This window comes from Tachyglossus aculeatus, chromosome 5 (genome assembly GCF_015852505.1).
Source record: "Tachyglossus aculeatus isolate mTacAcu1 chromosome 5, mTacAcu1.pri, whole genome shotgun sequence".
Lineage (NCBI taxonomy): Eukaryota > Metazoa > Chordata > Mammalia > Monotremata > Tachyglossidae > Tachyglossus > Tachyglossus aculeatus.
Window position 1 is genome coordinate 18,877,830 of NC_052070.1, and position 18,576 is coordinate 18,896,405.

At 47.4% G+C, this 18,576-nt stretch overlaps 1 protein-coding gene across 2 annotated transcripts in view; it reads left to right on the plus strand.

Annotated features, from left to right (window-relative positions):
• Positions 1 to 10,715, plus strand: part of RALBP1 (ralA binding protein 1) — a 68,342-nt gene extending 57,627 nt beyond the window's left edge. For both annotated transcript variants that reach the window (XM_038746381.1, XM_038746382.1), the window contains exons 7-10: positions 1,002 to 1,109; positions 8,146 to 8,267; positions 8,646 to 8,769; positions 10,038 to 10,715. In XM_038746381.1, the coding sequence (XP_038602309.1) occupies positions 1,002 to 1,109; positions 8,146 to 8,267; positions 8,646 to 8,769; positions 10,038 to 10,304 (621 nt within the window). In that variant the 3' untranslated portion in view covers positions 10,305 to 10,715. The remainder of the gene's footprint in view (positions 1 to 1,001; positions 1,110 to 8,145; positions 8,268 to 8,645; positions 8,770 to 10,037) is intronic.
• The last annotated feature ends 7,861 nt before the right edge of the window (positions 10,716 to 18,576 follow it).

Genomic DNA, 18,576 nt, shown 5'->3' on the forward strand with positions numbered 1-18,576 from the left:
TCCCCATTCTCTACCCCTGCAAGATAGACCCCTGTTTCTCTTCGCCCTTAATAATAAGCACTTACAATCAGGCCCTGTCCTGCATGGGGCCCCTCTGTTGTCTTTCTTTTCTTCTCCCTCCAGTTCCAAGCTGGAGCTGGGGCCCAGGACCATTAGCACAATCATTGGACAGATAATTTGACCAGGGGGAAGTAGCAATAGTATTTATTAAGTGCGTACCATATGTAAAGCACTGACCTATGTTCATATGTAGAAATTATTTATTGTTATTCCTTTACATTAATGTCTGTCTCCCTCTCCTAGGCTGAAAACTCATGGTCAGGGAACAGGTCTACCAAGTGTTTTGTTTCGTGCTCTCCCGAACGCTTAGTACAGTACTCTATATCATTGATTGAACTAAGCCCTGGTAGAGAAATCCAGGGGTGAGATAAAGACACAGTCCCTGGTCCTCGTGGGGTCACATTCTGGGCTATTTGGTACCGCTAACTTGAGCGAATCGGACTACAGATCCTGGCTTGAATCCAGATCAAAATATGACGAGAGACCCCTTTGAGCCTTCCGACCCCCAGCTACAACCCGGGCTGACATGAAAGGGGTGAAATTGAGCCTTTGTAACATTTTTTAGGCATCTGCTTGCTGAAGGCAGGTTTTAACCCTCTATAACCCTGACTGTTCCCCCCCCCCCCCCCCCCCCGCCACCTCAAGCTTCAGGTTATCTCTTAGGCTGTAACCCGGTTAAAAGCGTAGCCTCAATAATGCCAGACTCCAGATCAGACTTGAGTGTTTCCCACAGTGTATCTGTGGGCAATTACCGTACCACCATCTCTGGAGAACAGTTGCCTTTACAAAATGAGAAGTGACCATTCTAAGCCTTGTCTGAAGCAAACCTACACACTTTTTTCAGCATGGTCAAGTTAGCGGAAAGACCATGGAAGGGGTTCTGGTGTGGGGAGTGGTGAATAGTGAAGAGTGCCTTTCAGACTACTTTTTTGACTTGACAGGAGTGTGAGACCAAGATTGCTCAAGAAATTGCCAGTCTTTCAAAAGAAGATGTTTCCAAAGAAGAAATGAATGAAAATGAAGAGGTTATAAATATCTTACTTGCTCAGGTAAAGTGTATTTTCCTCTGTTTAAATATCACATTGCCCAAGAAATTGTGGTGGTTGCTTTGGCTGTAGTTGCCTAGAATGGGTCACACTGACCTGCGTGACAAAGGTCCGATAGCTTCTGGGAATATTTCGCTAATGGACAGGAAATGTCTGCCATGAGGTAGTGACTGTGGACGCTACTAGGATGATGTTTATCTGTACTTCCATTCAGAGAAAACCTCTGAAGATGATGGCCCTCTGCCCTTTTTTAAAAAGTCTGTGTTTGCTCTGCGTGGAATGGGCAGAGAGAGAGGTTAAATTGTCTTCAGAGCGGTTAACAGTGCAGTGAGTTGGTTTATAGAATGACACACTCAGGAGGCCTTCTCCACAGTGTCTGTAAATATTTGTAGCCAATACTTATGTGCAAGATTCATCAGTGAGGATCTGCCCTAGCTCTGGCAGGATGAGCAACCCAACACCCCACCATCTCAGAGGGGCAAGGTCAGTGGTATTTATTGAGCACATACTGTGTGCAGAGCACTTCACTAAGCGCTTGGGAGAGTACAGTATAACGAGAGTTGGTTGACACATTCCCTGCTCACAAGGAGCTTACAGTCTAGAGGAGGAGGCAGACATAAACATAAATAAATTTCAGATTTGTATGTTAGAGCTATGAGGATGAGGGTTGGATGAATAAAGCCTAGAAATGCAAGGGCAGCGCAAAAGGGAGAGAGAGTGGAAGAAGTGAGGGCTTAGGGAAGGCCTTTTGAAGGAGATGTGATTTTAAAAAGGCTTTGAAGGAAGGGAAAGTGATTGTGGGATGTGAAAGGGGAGAGAGTTCTAGGCCAGAGGCTGGACGTGGAGAAGGGTCTGTGGCAAGATAGATGAGTTTGAGGTACCGTGAATAGGTTGGTGGTATTCTTCTCATTCCCAGGCACATAGCCTAGGTGATAGATAATAATAATAATAATAATAATGGTATTTTTAAGCGCTTACTATGTGCTAATTGTGTTCTAATTGCTCAGGTAGAGCCAAGGTAATCAAGTTGTCCCATGTGGGGCTCACAGTCTTAATCCCCAGTTTACAGATGAGGTAACTGAGTCACAAAGAAGTTAAGTGACTTGTCCTAGGTCACACGGCTGATAAGTGGTGGGGTCAGGATTAGAACCCATGACCTCTGACTCCCAAGACCACGCTCTTTCCACTAAGCCATGCTGCTTCTCCAGCATCAAGCAGAGTACTGGGAGGCAGAAGGAACTCGGTTCTAATCCCAGTTCTGCCACTTGTCACTGTGGGACTTTGGGCAAATCACTTCACTTCTCTGGGCCTCAGTTAGCTCATCTGTAAAATGGGGATTAAGACTGTGAGCCCTGTGTGGGACAGGGACTGTGTCCAACCTGATCCACCCCGGTGCCTACTACAGTGCCTGTCACATAGTAAGCACTTAACAAATACCATTAAAAAAACAAGGGGGAAGCGAAGTGAGCTTGCTGAGTTATAGTAGGAAATCAGTGAGGAAAGATAGAAGAGGGCAAGGTGATGGAGTGCTTTAAAACCAATAATAAGGAGTTTCTTTTTGGTGCTGGAGTGGATGGGCAACCACTGGAGGTTCTTGAGGCTTGGGGAAGCATGGACTGAATGACTTTTAGGAAAATAATCAGGGCATTAGAGTGAAGTATGGACCAGAGTGCATGGACAGGGTGCAGTAGTCGAGGTGGCTTAGAATAAGTGATTGGATCAGTGTGGTAGCAGTTTGGATGGAGAGGAAAGGGTGGATTTTAGCCATTTTGTGAAGGATTTGGCGACAGATCGATTATGTGAATTGAATGAAAAAGATGAGACAGGGCTAACGCCAAGTGTGAGAAGTGAGGAGAGCCCTGCTGATCTCCAGGATATGGGCCACCGCAGAACCGAACTGGCCACATTGTTGGCAGCCGTGAAATGCAGCAGCAGGCAAGGTGGAGGGGTGTAATCCTTCTAGAAGGTCGTAGCTTGGGTGAGGGAAAGCCCAGGAGGTTACACAGCAGCCATCCAGCACACCCTCAGAGAGCTGCAGAGACATCTCTGTGCCTCAGTTACCTCATCTGTGAAATGGGGATTAAGACTGTGAGCCCCCGTGGGACAACCTGATCACCTTGTAACCTACCCTGTGCTTAGAACAGTGCTTTGCACATAGTAACCGCTTAGTAAATGCCTTTATAATGCCGGGTGGGAGGTGTGGGTAATTGTGTGGGAGAAGATGGAAGAGAGTCAGTTGGGACAGCACTAGATGGGTTTGCCTTGTCTACGTAATAATTAACCATTCACGTTTTATGGAAAGGTTAAATGATTAATTACCATAAAGGGATAGGCTGAGTGGAAGGAAACTTAAAGGAGTGAACAATGAAAAAGAGGAATTTCCCAGTAGAATGGACAAGACAAGCCGAGCTAAGAATCACTACATCTACAGTCAGTCTCGGCAGGAGAGGAGACTTTCTGTTAAGTCCTGTCCTCCCCTCTGGTCAAAGTGGTAGGAAAGTGGAGGTTGTTCTGACCAGCCGTCCACAATTATTTCTCTACTGATTTGGGGGATAGTTCTTGATGATGTGAATTGCTTTTATCTCTTCTTTCTAAAGCCCTGCAAGTATTTCCAAAATAACCAGTAGGCTGGCTTACCCTAATGATTTGAGCCAGAGTGTCCTCCTCCTTCCAGGGTGGGAAATGAAGGCAGTGTGGATTGATTCTGGTGACCCTCACTCTTGGCAATGAGACTTCTTCTGAAGGAGCTAGGAGGCCTCTCCCTTCCCCAGCCCAGAAGTGGAGAGAGGATGATGCAGATGCCACCAGTGGGGCTTGAGGCTATAGCTTTGGGATCACCCATTGCCAGACTCTGGGGGTACGATCATGCTAAACTAGGGTACCCGGAGAAGGTTGTTTTCTCCCAATTTTCTCTAATGGCGGAGCCCGAGACTGGAACACCACTTCTGCGTTGGATCCTTTAAAGGATTGTAATAAATAGGCAAGGCAAAGTGTTCCCGAGGCTCCTCCCCCAACTCCCCTCTCCCAAGTCGGACGAAGAAACAAGCGCAGCTGCACTCAACGCCATCAGCCCCCACCATAAGCTCCGACTTGGCCTTCGCCATTTGCGTTGTTCTTTCTGATCTATGAATGAGCCACTTAACCTCCTACCTTTTCATTTCCCTGAGGCCTCGGTAAAAACCCAGCTCGCTCCTTTCACAGTGCACACAAAGCCCTCATTTTGAGTTTCTGTGGAGCGGTGCCGCGCTCAAAACAGCAGATGCTGTCATTTCTACACCAACCTTCCATTCCAGAAGGGAACGTGTAATTTATCGGAAAAAGTGATACGTCAGTCCTCGTTGCCTAACCCTGGAAGTGACTTGAATGCTCCAGTATAGATGTTTTTGATACTGCCTTAAGTCATTGGTTTTGAAAGAGCGGAACAGAATGGACAGGTAATGAAAATCTAAAATTGTCCCAAAGAAGCTCGGTAAGAGCGAAGCACTTTTTCAGTGAGTGTTCTGCACTTGAAATAACTGCCGAACAATGGCTCTGGCGCCGTCTTGCCCACTGGGACTGTGGCCGGGAAGATCTTGAAAGAGGTTTCCTCCGAAAAAGATATTTTTGATGCCCGAACCTGAGATTGAAGTCTCTGTCTCCGGAAGGTTAACCTTGCTGTCACTGGCCTCGTTTTCGACCAAGTTTTCAGAGCGGCTCATCCAGTGATGGCAGAGCGGGGATTAGGGCCCGGAGCTTGAGCAGAGTGAGGAGTCTTTGAGCATTTTTCTGAAGAAATATAAGGAACTCATGGCCCGGTAATGAAGTGAAAAAAGCTCACAGATAGGTGCTGAGTAAATGTCAGTAGGCAGCCCACCCTATTTCCCCACCACTGCCACTTCACCACTTCTACACATCAACTCTACACTTGGGTACTCTTTCTTCTTCCCCCACCCCCTAACACTTTTGTACATCAATCAATCAATCGTATTTATTGAGCGCTTACTGTGTGCAGAGCACTGTACTAAGCGCTTGGGAAGTACAAGTTGGCAACATATAGAGACAGTCCCTACCCAACAGTGGGCTCACAGTCTAAAAGGGGGAGACGGAGAACAAAACCAAACATACTAACAAAATAAAATAAATAGAATAGATATGTGCAAGTAAAATAAGTAAATAGAGTAATAAATATGTACAAACATATATACAGGTGCTGTGGGGAAGGGAAGGAGGTAAGATGGGGGGATGGAGAGGGGGCCGAGGGGGAGAGGATGGAAGGGGCTTAGTCTGGGAAGGCCTCATTTTTTTAAAAACTCTGTTTCTTTTTGCTACTTAAAGTTGATTTTGGTGTCTGTGTTCCTAGCTACATTTTGAGCTCTTTGAGGTCAAGTTTCATATCTGCTAAGTCTGTTTGGCTCCCCCAGGCACTTAGCACAGTGCTCAATAAATACCTTTGATTGATTCAGTCCAAAAGGGAGGGCCACAGAAGAGCAAACAGCTTGGGCGGGAAGATAAATTGGAGTAGACACAAGCCCTGTTCTCAAGGAACTTCCATTCTAGTGGAGGAGACAAATATTAGAATAAATTACAGGTAAGGGAAGCAACAGGGTATAAGGCTAGGCACGTAAGGGCTCTGGGGGGGTGAGGTTAGTCACCTGCTCTTCAACAACCGTTCACGTCCACCCCCCACCTCCAAGGGGGTACTGTTTTATTCTTTCATTCAGTTATATTTATTGAGCGCTTACTGTGTGCAGAGCACTGTTCTAAGTGCTTGGAAAGTACAAATAGGCAACATATATAGTTCTTGCCCAAAAACAGGCTCACAGTCTAGAAAGGGGAGACACAAAAAAGCAAAACAAGTAGACAGGCATCAATAGCAACACAGTACTGTGCTCACCTCACTTGGGGGAATAATCATCATCATCATCGTCATCAATCATATTTATTGAGCGCTTACTATGTGCAGAGCACTGTACTAAGCGCTTGGGAAGTACAAACTGGCAACATATAGAGACAGTCCCTACCCAACAGTGGGCTCACAGTCTAAAAGGGGGAGAATAATAATGATAGTGATGGTATTAAGCACCTACTATGTGCCAAGCACTGTTCTAAGCGCTGAAGACAGGCAGGGGCTACCATGTCGTGTCTGAGTGCAGCTGTCTGCCGCCCCCTCTACTCATCAGAGCGGGTATCTCCTTGCTTCCAGAGCTCCATTTTCAAGTTCAGTGCTCGAGGGCACTTTAGTCAGTGTAGAACAATAACAATAATAATAAATGGGGTATTTGCTGAACACTTACACTGTGCCCAGTACTGTAGGTAGATACAAGGCAGTCGGGTCAGACACAGCTCCTGTCCCAGTCACGGTGCTAGAGTAGGCCTTTGAAACCAAAAACCAAGATCCATTTTAAAGAGCACCTTTGTCTGTTAACAGAGAAGTTCTATGCAATCCATCAATCGTATTTATTGAGCGCATACTGTGTGCAGAGCACTGTACTAAGCGCTTGGGAAGTCCAAGTTGGCAACATATAGAGACAGTTCCTACCCAACAGTGGGCTCACAGTATAGGAGGGGAAGACAGAGAACAAAACCAAACATATTAACAAAATAAAATAAATAGAATAGATATGTATAAGTAAAGTAGAGTAATAAATATAATAATAATAATAATAATGGCATTTATTAAGCGCTTACTATGTGCAAATATGTACAAACATACAGGTCAGAGGTCATGGGTTCAAATCCCGACTCTGCCGCTTGCCTGCTGTGTGACTTTGGGTAGGTCAGTTAACTTCTCTGGGCCTCAGCTACCTCATCTGGAAAATGGGGATTAAGACTGTCAGCCCCATGTGGGGCAAGCTGATTGCCTTGTATTCCGACCCAGTGCTTAGAACAGTGCTGGGCACATAGTAAGCGCTATAATTATAATGATTGTAGTATTCGTTCATTCCTTCATTGTCGTATTTATTGAGCGCTTACTGTGTGCAGAGCACTGTACTAAGCGCTTGGGAAGTACAGATCGGCACGCTTATCATATGCCAGGCACTGCGCTAAGCCCTGTGGTAGATATGGTACAATCAAATCAGACACAGTCCCTATCCGCTATGGGAGTTTCAGTCTAAGGGGGAATGAGGACAGGTCTCTAATCCCCCATTTTACAGATGAGGTAACGGAGGCACAGAAAAGTCAAGTGCTTTGTTCGAGGTGACACAAGGCCAGTGACAAAGCTGGGGTTAGAACCCAGGCCCCTTGACTCCCAGCCCTAAACTCTTTCCGTGAGGCTTCCCTGCTTCTCATCAAGCTCTGGTTAGGAATGGTGTGTTTGGGAATGGCAGCAGCAGGAGAGTTTCCAGGGCTGTTTCTTGGGGACAGAAGGGAAAGAACAGGGGGTTCTCCATTCCTTCGTGAGCTGAACTTTATGGCTCCGTGGTCCTGTCTGCACCACAGTGGTGGGTAGTCAGCAGTTCCTATGGTCAGTCATATTTATTGAGTGCTTACTGGGTGCAGATCACTGTACTATGCACTTGGGAGAGTATAATGTAACAATAAACAGACACATGCCCTGCTTACAGTGAGCTTCACAGCCTAGAGGGGGAAAAAAGACATTAATGTAAATAAATAAATTACAGGGATGTACGTAAGCGCTGTGGGGCTTGTGGGGGGATGAATAAAGGGAGCAAGGTAGGGTGACAGCAGTGAGTGGGAGAAGAGGAATGGAGGGCTTAGTCAGGGAAGGCCTTTTGGAGGGGATGGGCCTTCAATAAGGCTTTGAAGGTGGAGGGGGAGAGTCATTGTCTGTCAGGTATGAGGAGGGAGGGCGTTCCAGGCCAGAGGCAGGATGTGGGCGGGAGGTCGCTGGTGAGATAGACAAGGTGGAGGTTCAGTGAGAAGGTTAACGTTAGAGGAGCATCGGCCCTAAGGTCCGGGTTGGGGGAGCTGATGTTGGGGCAGCCAGGAGGAGGCCGAGCAACCATTTGCGGTGAAGTTTTGGATGTGTTTGTTTCCCAGGGAGGTCCCAGAGGACAGTCTTCTGGGCTGGATGTACTGAGCAGGGTTGTTATTGCAGGAGGATGAGATCCTAACGGAGCAGGAGGAGCTGCTGGCCATGGAGCAGTTCCTGCGCAGACAGATTGCTTCCGAAAAAGAAGAGATAGAAAGGCTCCGAGCGGAGATAGCGGAAATTCAAAGGTAAAAGGGAGCGGGGGCAGCAGAAATCTTTTCTCCTTTTTCCAGTCTCCTCACTCACTCACTCAATCAATCAATCGTATTTATTGAGCGCTTACTGTGTGCAGAGCACTGTACTAAGCGCTTGGGAAGTACGAGTTGGCCACATATAGAGACAGTCCCTACCCGACAGTGGGCTCACAGTCTGAAAGACTGTGGAGTGACTGTGTCACTCAAAGTGGAGTGACACTTCATGAGTTTGGAGGTTACCGCCACCCTCTAAACCCAGAATGTAGTGGTGCTGGCATCAAAAAACCGTCAGCGTGGGAGCCCGAAACGCCGGGCGGGAAGGGAAATGGCAGTCACCGATTCGGCCACTGTTCCATTTCCCCTTTAACCTAGTCGTCAGCAGCACGGTCGCAGTGAAACCGAAGAATATTCCTCCGAGAGCGAGAGTGAGAGTGAAGATGAGGAGGAACTGCAGATCATTCTGGAAGACTTACAGAGGCAGAACGAAGAGCTAGAGGTAAGAGCCTGGGTTTTGGGGAAACGTCTTCCCCTTGGTGCGTAGAATCCAGAAGAGGCAGTGGCTGACTGCTTTTCACCTCCACCAGTGCCGGTCATGGGGGCAACCAGTCTTGTCAGCCAAAGGACGGGTGGTTTGAAGCCCACATGTTGCGGGGGTGGTTGGTGCCCCATCCTCCGTAGCTCATCCACCTTCCTCTCGTTCCCCCGGCTAGAGCGGAGCCCCCAGAAATGAGCAGTTGAGGCATTAAGGCCCAGTTTTACCTACCCTGCTTTGCAGTAATTCTTGCCCTAGCTCGCACAGCCCTAGGCCACTCTCCCCTCCCACCCAGGAAGCCGGGGGACGTTAGAGCCGGTGGTTACGGGTAAGCCCTCAACAGTTGCCCACCATTCCCAGCAGGCCTGGCCACCAGAATGACTGGGTGGGGACTGGGTGAAGCCCTAAGGGATCAATGTAAGGTGCCCTGGGGGGAAAAGGGGTGCGGGGCGGAGGCGGGGGGGTGGTTGATATAAAGCCAGCCAACTTCTAAGCCCTCCTCATCTCCCACTTACTTATGTGCAGATCTGTAATTCATTTATATTGTCTGTCTCCACCTGTAGACGTAAACTTGTGTGGGTGGGGAATGTACTGTCCCTCTGCACACAGCAAGTGCTCAGTAAATACCATTGATTCTGGTCAAGCAGAGAACGTGTCCGTATTTCCCGCTCCTCGTCCTTTTCTGGGACAAGGACAGCGCTCGGGTCAGCACTTAGAACGGTGCTTTGCACATAGTAAGCGCTTAATAAATGCCGTCATTATTATTCTGGGGCTGCTCGTAGGGTTTTAGTGATCCCCAGAATCTCACTCCCCGCTTCGGTGAGAAAGAAGTGACTTAGAGATGTCGGCTCGGTTCCGGTTTTCTCGGCAGTTGGCCGGACGTACGGCCCGTAGAGCAGGGATTCAGCTGTCTGAAAATTCAGCCTCTGGTTTAGGCGGAGGCCTGTCCTATCCCATCATGAAGGGGGAATTGTGAACCAGGCCCCCCTTTGTCCCCTCAGTGACTTTCCCTGCATCCTGTTGGGCGGGAGATGTGCCCTGTGGACATTTTCTATTCCTTCAGGGCTTCATTTATTCCCTCTGGCAGTGCAGTAGCCGAGTCGGCGGCAGCAGTCACAACAGAGCCCGTTGTGAGGCTTACTTATCCCGTTCCCTCTCGCGCGGCCGCCGAGTGACTGCAGCCTTTCTCCTCTCGGTTTTGAAGTCACACGGTCCTCTCTGTCTTTCCCAAGATAAAGAACAATCACTTGAACCAAGCGATTCACGAGGAGCGGGAGGCTATCATTGAACTGCGGGTGCAGCTTCGCCTGCTCCAGATGCAGCGAGGGAAATCGGAGCAGCAGGTGCAGGAAGAAGAGGAGCCAGAAAAGCGAGGGGGTGGATCTCACCAGCCGAGAGACGGTGTCCCGGAGACAAAAGCAGCTAAAGAGCAGCCAAAGGCGGTCAAGGAGCAAGTGAAGCCATCCCCCAGCAAAGACAGGAAGGAAACCCCCATCTGAGCTGCCCGGTAGGCCATTCGCAAAACCCCGCCAGGACCGTGCGACTTAACTGTAGAGCCGCAAGGGAACGTGCACAGATCGGTTCTCGCGTGGACACTATGTAAAGCCTGGTCTCTCTAATCCCGAAGACCCCCGTTTCCTCCATTGGGATGACTCCTTGCCAGCAAGGGTCAGGTCAGTTGGAGAACAAACAAGGAAATGCAGTTTAAAGGCCTGGAGGGGACAGGTGTGTTTTCCAGATATCGGCCTATTTGAAGTTTAACTTGCTTCAGATACCTTTTAGAACTCAATAGAGGTTTCGTTTTAAACCAAAAATGTTGTTTCCTTTTGCTTTCACCTCAGAAAAATCAGCCCTCTCTGTATTTTCCAGGAGGGGGGAAAAAAAAATATCCAATGAAACATGTGAATTTACCTGCCTTGTGAATTGACTCGTTGTCTTACTCATCATGATTTCCGCCTTCCCTAGTCACTCTTGCTTGTGCCTTGTACCTTTCTGATGCAGATGATCTGATGGGGTTTGCCTGACCGGTTTCAGGGGCACCCCGCCCTCCTGATCCCCTGGCTTTCTAATCGTAAACGTCCGTAAAAGCCTAAACCCACCAAGGCTTGCCAACAGAGTCCCAAAAGGTGGCTGGATCCTTACCCCCCCGGAGTTCACGTGGTTAGGGCAGCTGGTGTTTGGTCAGGATTGAATTAGAGGGAGAGGGCACTCCACCTGTTGCCACCATTCAGGACCGATTCCTTCTTGTTGGCAGTTTCACCATTCCCCCATTACCCGGTGTAGGGTGGCAACCGTCTCCCCCTCCCTTTTCACGCGGACGATCGCTTCGGAAACGTGTCCATCTTGCAAGTCCCTTTCCGTAATTGAGCCTCCACTGACTCCAGATGGATTCATATTGCTTGCTTAGGCTAGAACGTGAATGCCTCTTTGCCTGATGAAGCCATATACCCTTTCTTCAAACAAAATTAAGTCCCCTTCACGCGAGCCCGCTGGAAGATTCCCCGTCACTAGGCCTCGGTAGTAGAAAAGCATTTCTTTGTTTTCTTCTTAAAGCATAGCCGCGACTTATTTTTCCTTCCTTGGGTCAGTTAGGGGCTGAGCAGGATCGGTTGAGGCCCACTGTTGGGTAGGGACTGTCTCTATTATGTTGCCAATTTGTACTTCCCAAGCGCTTAGTACAGTGCTCTGCACATAGTAAGCGCTCCATAAATACGATTGGTGATGATGATGATGAGGGGGAGCTCCCTCAGGCCAGGCCCGTCTGCTTGGTCTCCGCTCCGCCAGGCTTTGTCAGCAAGTAGTCACAGTAACGCCAATAGACCGACCCTCCTCAAGAGTGCTTCTGTCCTCCTGTTCCTAGAGTTTGAGTTTTTATTTTCGGCACCTGTTGGATGTAGCCGTATCTCCCCTACCTATTGCACTGTTGTGGATTGGTGGCCATTATTTGATTTTTTTGTACAAAAAATGCTTTGATATGTTAGAGAAAACGGCATACTATTTTTTTAAAATCTGGAGAGAAGCTATGGTGGTGGTGGTGGTGGTGATTGAAAACAGGGTCAGGTGACAAACAAAAATATGTAAAGCCTTTGTGGTGTCCTATCTGTTACATCCATTTTGTATTTGCTGGCAATATGTAAGGTGACTTTTTTGGTTTGGTTTCGTCTGAACAGATCTCACTAATTTCTATCAAGCTGTCATGGGTTTTCTAATCAGTGTTTTCATTACCAGTGTCTCTTAATATTGGTTAACTTTATTTTGCCAGGACCATATGCATCAAGCAAATAAATTCAACAGCCATTTGAAAAGAAAAAAGCTGCTTGTTTTTCTCCTTTTTGATAACCAGTCGCACCTGTCAGGGCTCCCTGGGCGAGAGCCTCCTGGAGACTCCTAAAATTGTGGCGGTAACCGAGGACCAGAGGGAGTTGGGTGGGCTCATCTGTTACTGTGGAAAAGAACCTTATTCTTCCTGCTTTGCGGTGTTAAAAAGTCCAGGTAAGGTGAAATTTGAATGGCAAATGCTACAAGAGAGGTGGGGGGACGTGAAGGTAGCCCTTGCAACAGAATGGTTTGAAATGAATGGCTGGGAGTAAAATAGGTCTTTTAGGTACGGGATTGCTGCCTTAATGAAAATTGTTTGGCCCTGTTAGGAAAGCAGTAGACAGGGGAAACACGTATGACTCATCAGCTGATCTATCATCTGATCTATCATCATCATCAATCGTATTTATTGAGCGCTTACTATGTGCAGAGCACTGTAGTAAGCGCTTGGGAAGTACAAATTGGCAACATATACAGTCCCTACCCAACAGTGGGCTCACAGTCTAAAAGGGTGAGACAGAGAACAAAACCAAACATACTAACAAAATAAAATAAATAGAATAGATACGTACAAGTAAAATAGAGTAATAAATATGTACAAACATATATACAGGTGCTGTGGGGAAGGGAAGGAGGTAAGATGGGGGGATGGAGAGGGGGAGGAGGGGGAGAGGAAGGAAGGGGCTCAGTCTGGGAAGGCCTCCTGGAGGAGGTGAGCTCTCAGCAGGGCCTTGATCTATTCCAAACAGAGGGGCCTTTACAGTGAGCTCTAATAGATGTTAACCAGAGCCAGAATGTTCCTTTTCTCTCTTTGTTGGAGGTACTTCAAGGAAGGAAAAGGGATTTTAATAATAATAACGGTATTTGTTGAGCACTTACTATGTGTGAAGCACTGTTCTAAGCATTTATTTTGTTAGTATGTTTGGTTTTGTTGTCTGTCCCCCCCTTTTAGACTGTGAGCCCGCTGTTGGGTAGGGACTGTCTATGTGTTGCCAACTTGTACTTCCCAAGTGCTTAGTACAGTGCTGTGCACACAGTAAGCGCTCAATAAATACGACTGATTGATTGAATACAAAGTGATCAGGTTGTCCCACGTGAGGCTCACGGTCTTAATCCCCATTTTACAGATGAGGCACAGAGAAGTGACTTGCCCAAAGTCACACAGCTGACAAATGGGGGAGCTGGGATTAGAACCCATGACTTCTGAGTCCCAAGCCCGGGCTCTTTCCACTGAGCCACGCTGCTACATAGTAAACCATAGGGCAGGCAGTGGTAACCCTGGGTCTGTCCTTGCTTCCCTCGTCTCCCTCTGCTTCTAGAGATGGGGGGGCACGGTGGCTCATTCCCTGCTCTCGGCCCCTAGATCAACCAATCAATCGTATTTATTGAGCGCTTACTGTGTGCAGAGCACTGTACTAAGCGCTTGGGAAGTCCAAGTTGGGAACATATAGAGACGGTCCCTACCCAACAGTGGGCTCACAGTCTAGAAGATCTCCTAGATCTCCAAGGGAGCGGTCACGGTGGGTACGGACGGACCTCTTGTCCCCTCACCGCCTCGTCTCCCCAACTCCCTGCCGGCATTTTGGTATAGAGGGGGCAGAGAGTAGAGAAGGAAGTGCTGCTGTTGTAGACGCAAGGACAACTCCTCACCTGTAAGAGGTCACCTCCTCCAGGAGGCCTTCCCAGACTGAGCCCCTTCCTTCCTCTCCCCCTCTCCATCCCCCCCATTTTACCTCCTTTCCTTCCCCACAGCACCTGTATATATGTTTGTACATATTTATTACTCTATTTATCTTGTACATATCATCATCATCAATCGTATTTATTGAGCGCTTACTGTGTGCAGAGCACTGTACTAAGCGCTTGGGAAGTACAAGTTGGCAACATATAGAGACGGTCCCTACCCAACAGTGGGCTCACAGTCTAAAAGGGGGAGACAGAGAACAAAACCAAACACACTAACAAAATAAAATAAATAGAATAGATATGTACAAGTAAAATAGAGTAATAAATATGTACAAACATATATACATATGTACAGGTGCTGTGGGGAAGGGAAGGAGGCAAGCTGGGGGGGCATGGAGAGGGGGGCGAGGGGGAGAGGAAGGAAGGGGCTCGGTCTGGGAAGGCCTCCTGGAGGAGGTGAGCTCTTAGCAGGGCCTTTATCTATCCCAAACAGAGGGGCCTTTACAGTGAGCTCTAATAGATGTTAACCAGAGCCAGAATGTTCCTTTTCTCTCTTTGTTGGAGGTACTTCAAGGAAGGAAAAGGGATTTTAATAATAATAATGGTATTTGTTGAGCACTTACTATGTGTGAAGCACTGTTCTAAGTATTTATTTTGTTAGTATGTTTGGTTTTGTTGTCTGTCTCCCCCTTCCAGACTGTGAGCCCGCTGTTGGGTAGGGACTGTCTCTATGTGTTGCCGACTTGTACTTCCCAAGCGCTTAGTATAGCGCTCTGAACACAGTAAGCGCTCAATAAATACAATTGATTGATTGAAGACACAGGTTGGGCCCCAAGGTTCTCCCCCGATCAGAGGGCCAGTGAGCGCCCCATGTCTCTGTGCCATCTGGGAGCGGGGCCCTACCCGAAGGTGCCTTTTTGACAAATACAAGTCAAGTGCCCGGCGGTCTACCCACCTTTCATTCTTTGTGCTCTGCTTCCCTGAGGGTCTTGAGGTGATCAATCAATCAATCAATCAATCAATCGTATTTATTGAGCGCTTACTATGTGCAGAGCACTGTACTAAGCGCTTGGGAAGTACAGATTGGCAACACATAGAGACAGTCCCTACCCAAACAGTGGGCTCACAGTCTAAAAGTGTGATGCTCCCCAAGCCTAGGTGAAGCCTGAAGCCCAGGGGTGGGGTGACAAAATCAGCCACCTGACGTGGCCAGGTGCTTCTGGTACTGCAGGGAGCTGTCTGTAGGTGAGAACTGAGAATTTGGAAAAAGCATGGGCCTGGGGAGTTCAAGGACCCGGGTTTAATCCTGGCTCCACCGCTTGTCATCTGTGTGACCTTGGACAAGTCACTTCACTTTTCTGTGCCTGTTCCCCAAGGCCCTACTGAGAGCTCACCTCCTCCAGGAGGCCTTCCCAGACTTAGCCCCCTCCTTCCTCTCCCCCCTCTCCATCCCCCTCATCTTACCTCCTTCCCTTCCCCACAGCACCTGTCTATATGTATATATGTTTGTACATATTTATTACTCCATTTATTTTACTTGTACATATCTATTCTATTTATTTTATTTTGTTAATACGTTTGGTTTTGTTCTCTGTCTCCCCCTTCTAGACTGTGAGCCCCCTGTTAGGCAGGGACTGTCTCTAGATGTTGCCAACTTGTACTTCCCAAGCACTTAGTACAGTGCCCTGCACACAGTAAGCGCTCAATAAATACGATTAATTGATTGATTGATTGACCTGGGTTTAATCCTGGCTCCACCGCTTGTCATCTGTGTGACCTTGGACAAGTCACTTCACCTTTCTGTGCCTGCTACCTCATTAGTAGAATGGGGATTAAAACTGTGTGCCCTATATGGGCCATGGATTGAGTCCAACCTGATTAAGCATCTACCCCCATGCTATGACACACAAATTCGTGAAGCATTCCATATTTTTCTATTCTATTTATTTTATTTTGTTAGTATGTTTGGTTTTGTTGTCTGTCTCCCCCTTTTAGACTGTGAGCCCACTGTTGGGTAGGGACTGTCTCTATATGTTGCCAACTTGTACTTCCCAAGCGCTTAGTCCAGTGCTCTGCACACAGTAAGCGCTCAATAAATACGATTGATTGACCCGGGTTTAATCCTGGCTCCACCGCTTGTCATGTGTGTGACCTTGGACAAGTCACTTCACCTTTCTGTGCCTGCTACCTCATTAGTAGAATGGGGATTAAAACTGTGTGCCCTGTGTGGGACATGGATTGAGTCCAACCTGATTAAGCATCTACCTCCATGCTTAGTATACGGTGCAGGGCACGTAGTAAGTGCTCAAGAAATGCCAAAAGAACAAAACCAACAAAAAGGCCGATCACCACTGAGTCAATGATGCCAGTGATAATCAATAAATACTATTGATGATGATGAATGGTAGGAGAGTAACCAGGCCTGGGTAGGGACCGTCTCTGTATGTTGCCGACTTGTACTTCCCACGCGCTTAGTTATTACTCTATTATTTTACTTGTACATATTTATTCTATTTTATTCTGTTAATATGTGTTTTGTTCTTTGTCTCCCCCTTCTAGACTGTGAGCCCACTGTTGGGTAGGGACTGTCTCTATATGTTGCCAACTTGTAGTTCCCAAGCGCTTAGTACGGTGCTCTGCACATAGTAAGCGCTCAATAAATACGATTGATGATGATGATGATGACTGTCTCTATATGTTGCCAACTTGTACTTCCCAAGCGCTTAGTACAGTGCTCTGCACACAGTAAGCGCTCAATAAATACGATTGATTGATTGATTGAAGGCCTTGCATGGGACTGGAAGATGACGACACATGTTGCCAACTTGTACTTCCCAAGCGCTTAGTACGGTGCTCTGCACACAGTAAGTGCTCAATAAATACGATTGAATGAATGAATGAATGCTCTGCACACAATAAGTGCTCAATAAATTGAACGAATGAATCAGGGAACCACTGATCCGGGTCCAGAGTGGCAGCCTGTTGGAAACTTGAACTCAGAACCCAGGGGTGGGACCGCACTTGTCCGGTCTCGACAGCAATCTGACCTTAATCTGTTAGTTGCCATCAGGAATCTGGGACTAGCCAAATTAGCTTTCCCGTGGAAGAAGCCTCCCAGGAACCTCCCAAATTAATCCCTGGTTATATTTTAGGGACGGGGAGCGGGACAGTTCTAGTTTAACTCCTTCGGCTTGTTTCCAGACCTTTCCTAGAAGTGAGGTGAAGGGTATTCTTCACGAGAAAGCCGCTCCAGCTTTCTCTCTCCTCCACTATGTTATTCCGTTAGGAAAATCTTACCCTGGGAGCCCCATGCGGGACAGAGACTTTGTCCGATCGAATTAACTTCTACCTATCTAAGCGCTTAGCGTTTGGCACATAGTAAGCGCTTAACGGATGCCATCCAAAAAATCTTTTTAAACTTGGTATTCTGCAGACCGTCAGCCTTGCTGTTTCTCCCCGGTGGCGCGGGGCAGGATGCGCTGGCGGCAGCACCTGCTCTGAGAAATCTGCAAAATGGGCCTCCATCTGGGTAAGGCTAATATTTAAATGGTGACTAGAGGGTAATTTAATAGGCGAAAAATGCCGTTTGGGACGAGCGTGGCCTCGTGGCTGTAGCACTGGCCTGGAAAGCAGGACCACCTGGGGTCTAACTCCTGGCTCTGGCACTTGTGACCTTGGGTAAGTCACTTAACTTCTTTATGCCTCAGTTTCCTCACCTGTAAAATGGGGATTAAGTTTGTGATCCCCTTATTCATTCATTCAATCGTATTTATTGAGCGCTTACTGTGTGCAGGGCCCTGTACTAAGCGCTTGGGAAGTGCAAGGGCATGGGCCGTGTGCGACCTGATTATCATGTATCTACCCCAACATTTCATCATCATCATCAATCGTATTTATTGAGCGCTTACTATGTGCAGAGTGCTGTACTAAGCGCTTGGGAAGTACAGATTGGCAACATATAGAGACAGTCGCTACCCAACAGTGGGCTCACAGTCTAAAAGGGGGAGACAGAGAACAAACCCAAGCATACAACAAAACCAAACATACAGAACTAAATGTGCAACATTACATGTGCACAAAACTAAATGTGCAAAACTAAATGTGCAACATTTAGTACAGCACCTGGCCCATAGCGCTTAACAAATACCATGAACAAAAGTTTTTTTTTTAAATTCGTAGCTTGGCATCCACCCCAAAATGGCCAGTGAAACATCTACAGTCAGGTCGCGGTAAGCGAAGGCAGAACCACTGAAAATATTCTGCCTTTCCTCTAGTTTCTAGAAAGACACCATCACCTGTAGTTGAGTGCCCGTTCTGTGTAAGTTAACCTATCCATTTGTATTCTGTGGACTTGGGAACATGTAAAAATAGACACAATCCCTGCCCCTGAGGCGTTTACTATCTAAAGAAAAGCCTAGTACTTACCACCAGCCCACAATATGCTTTTTGGTTTAAGACTGTGGTTTGGTTTAAGACTGTTTAAGACATCATTCCCAAACTTAAAACTGTCTAAGACAGTTTTTTAGACTGTGAGCCCACTTTTTAGACTGTGAGCCCACTGTTGGGTAGGGACTGTCTCTATGTGTTGCCAATTTGTACTTCCCAAGCGCTTAGTACAGTGCTCCGCACATGGTAAGCGCTCAATAAATACGATTGATGATGATGATGATGGTTTGTGGCTGAGGCACAGAAAGGTTCAGGAAGTGGTTCCGTTTTTCAAGCTACATGAGAGAAGAGATTTTGCCAAGGCTGTTTTAAGCAGGGGAG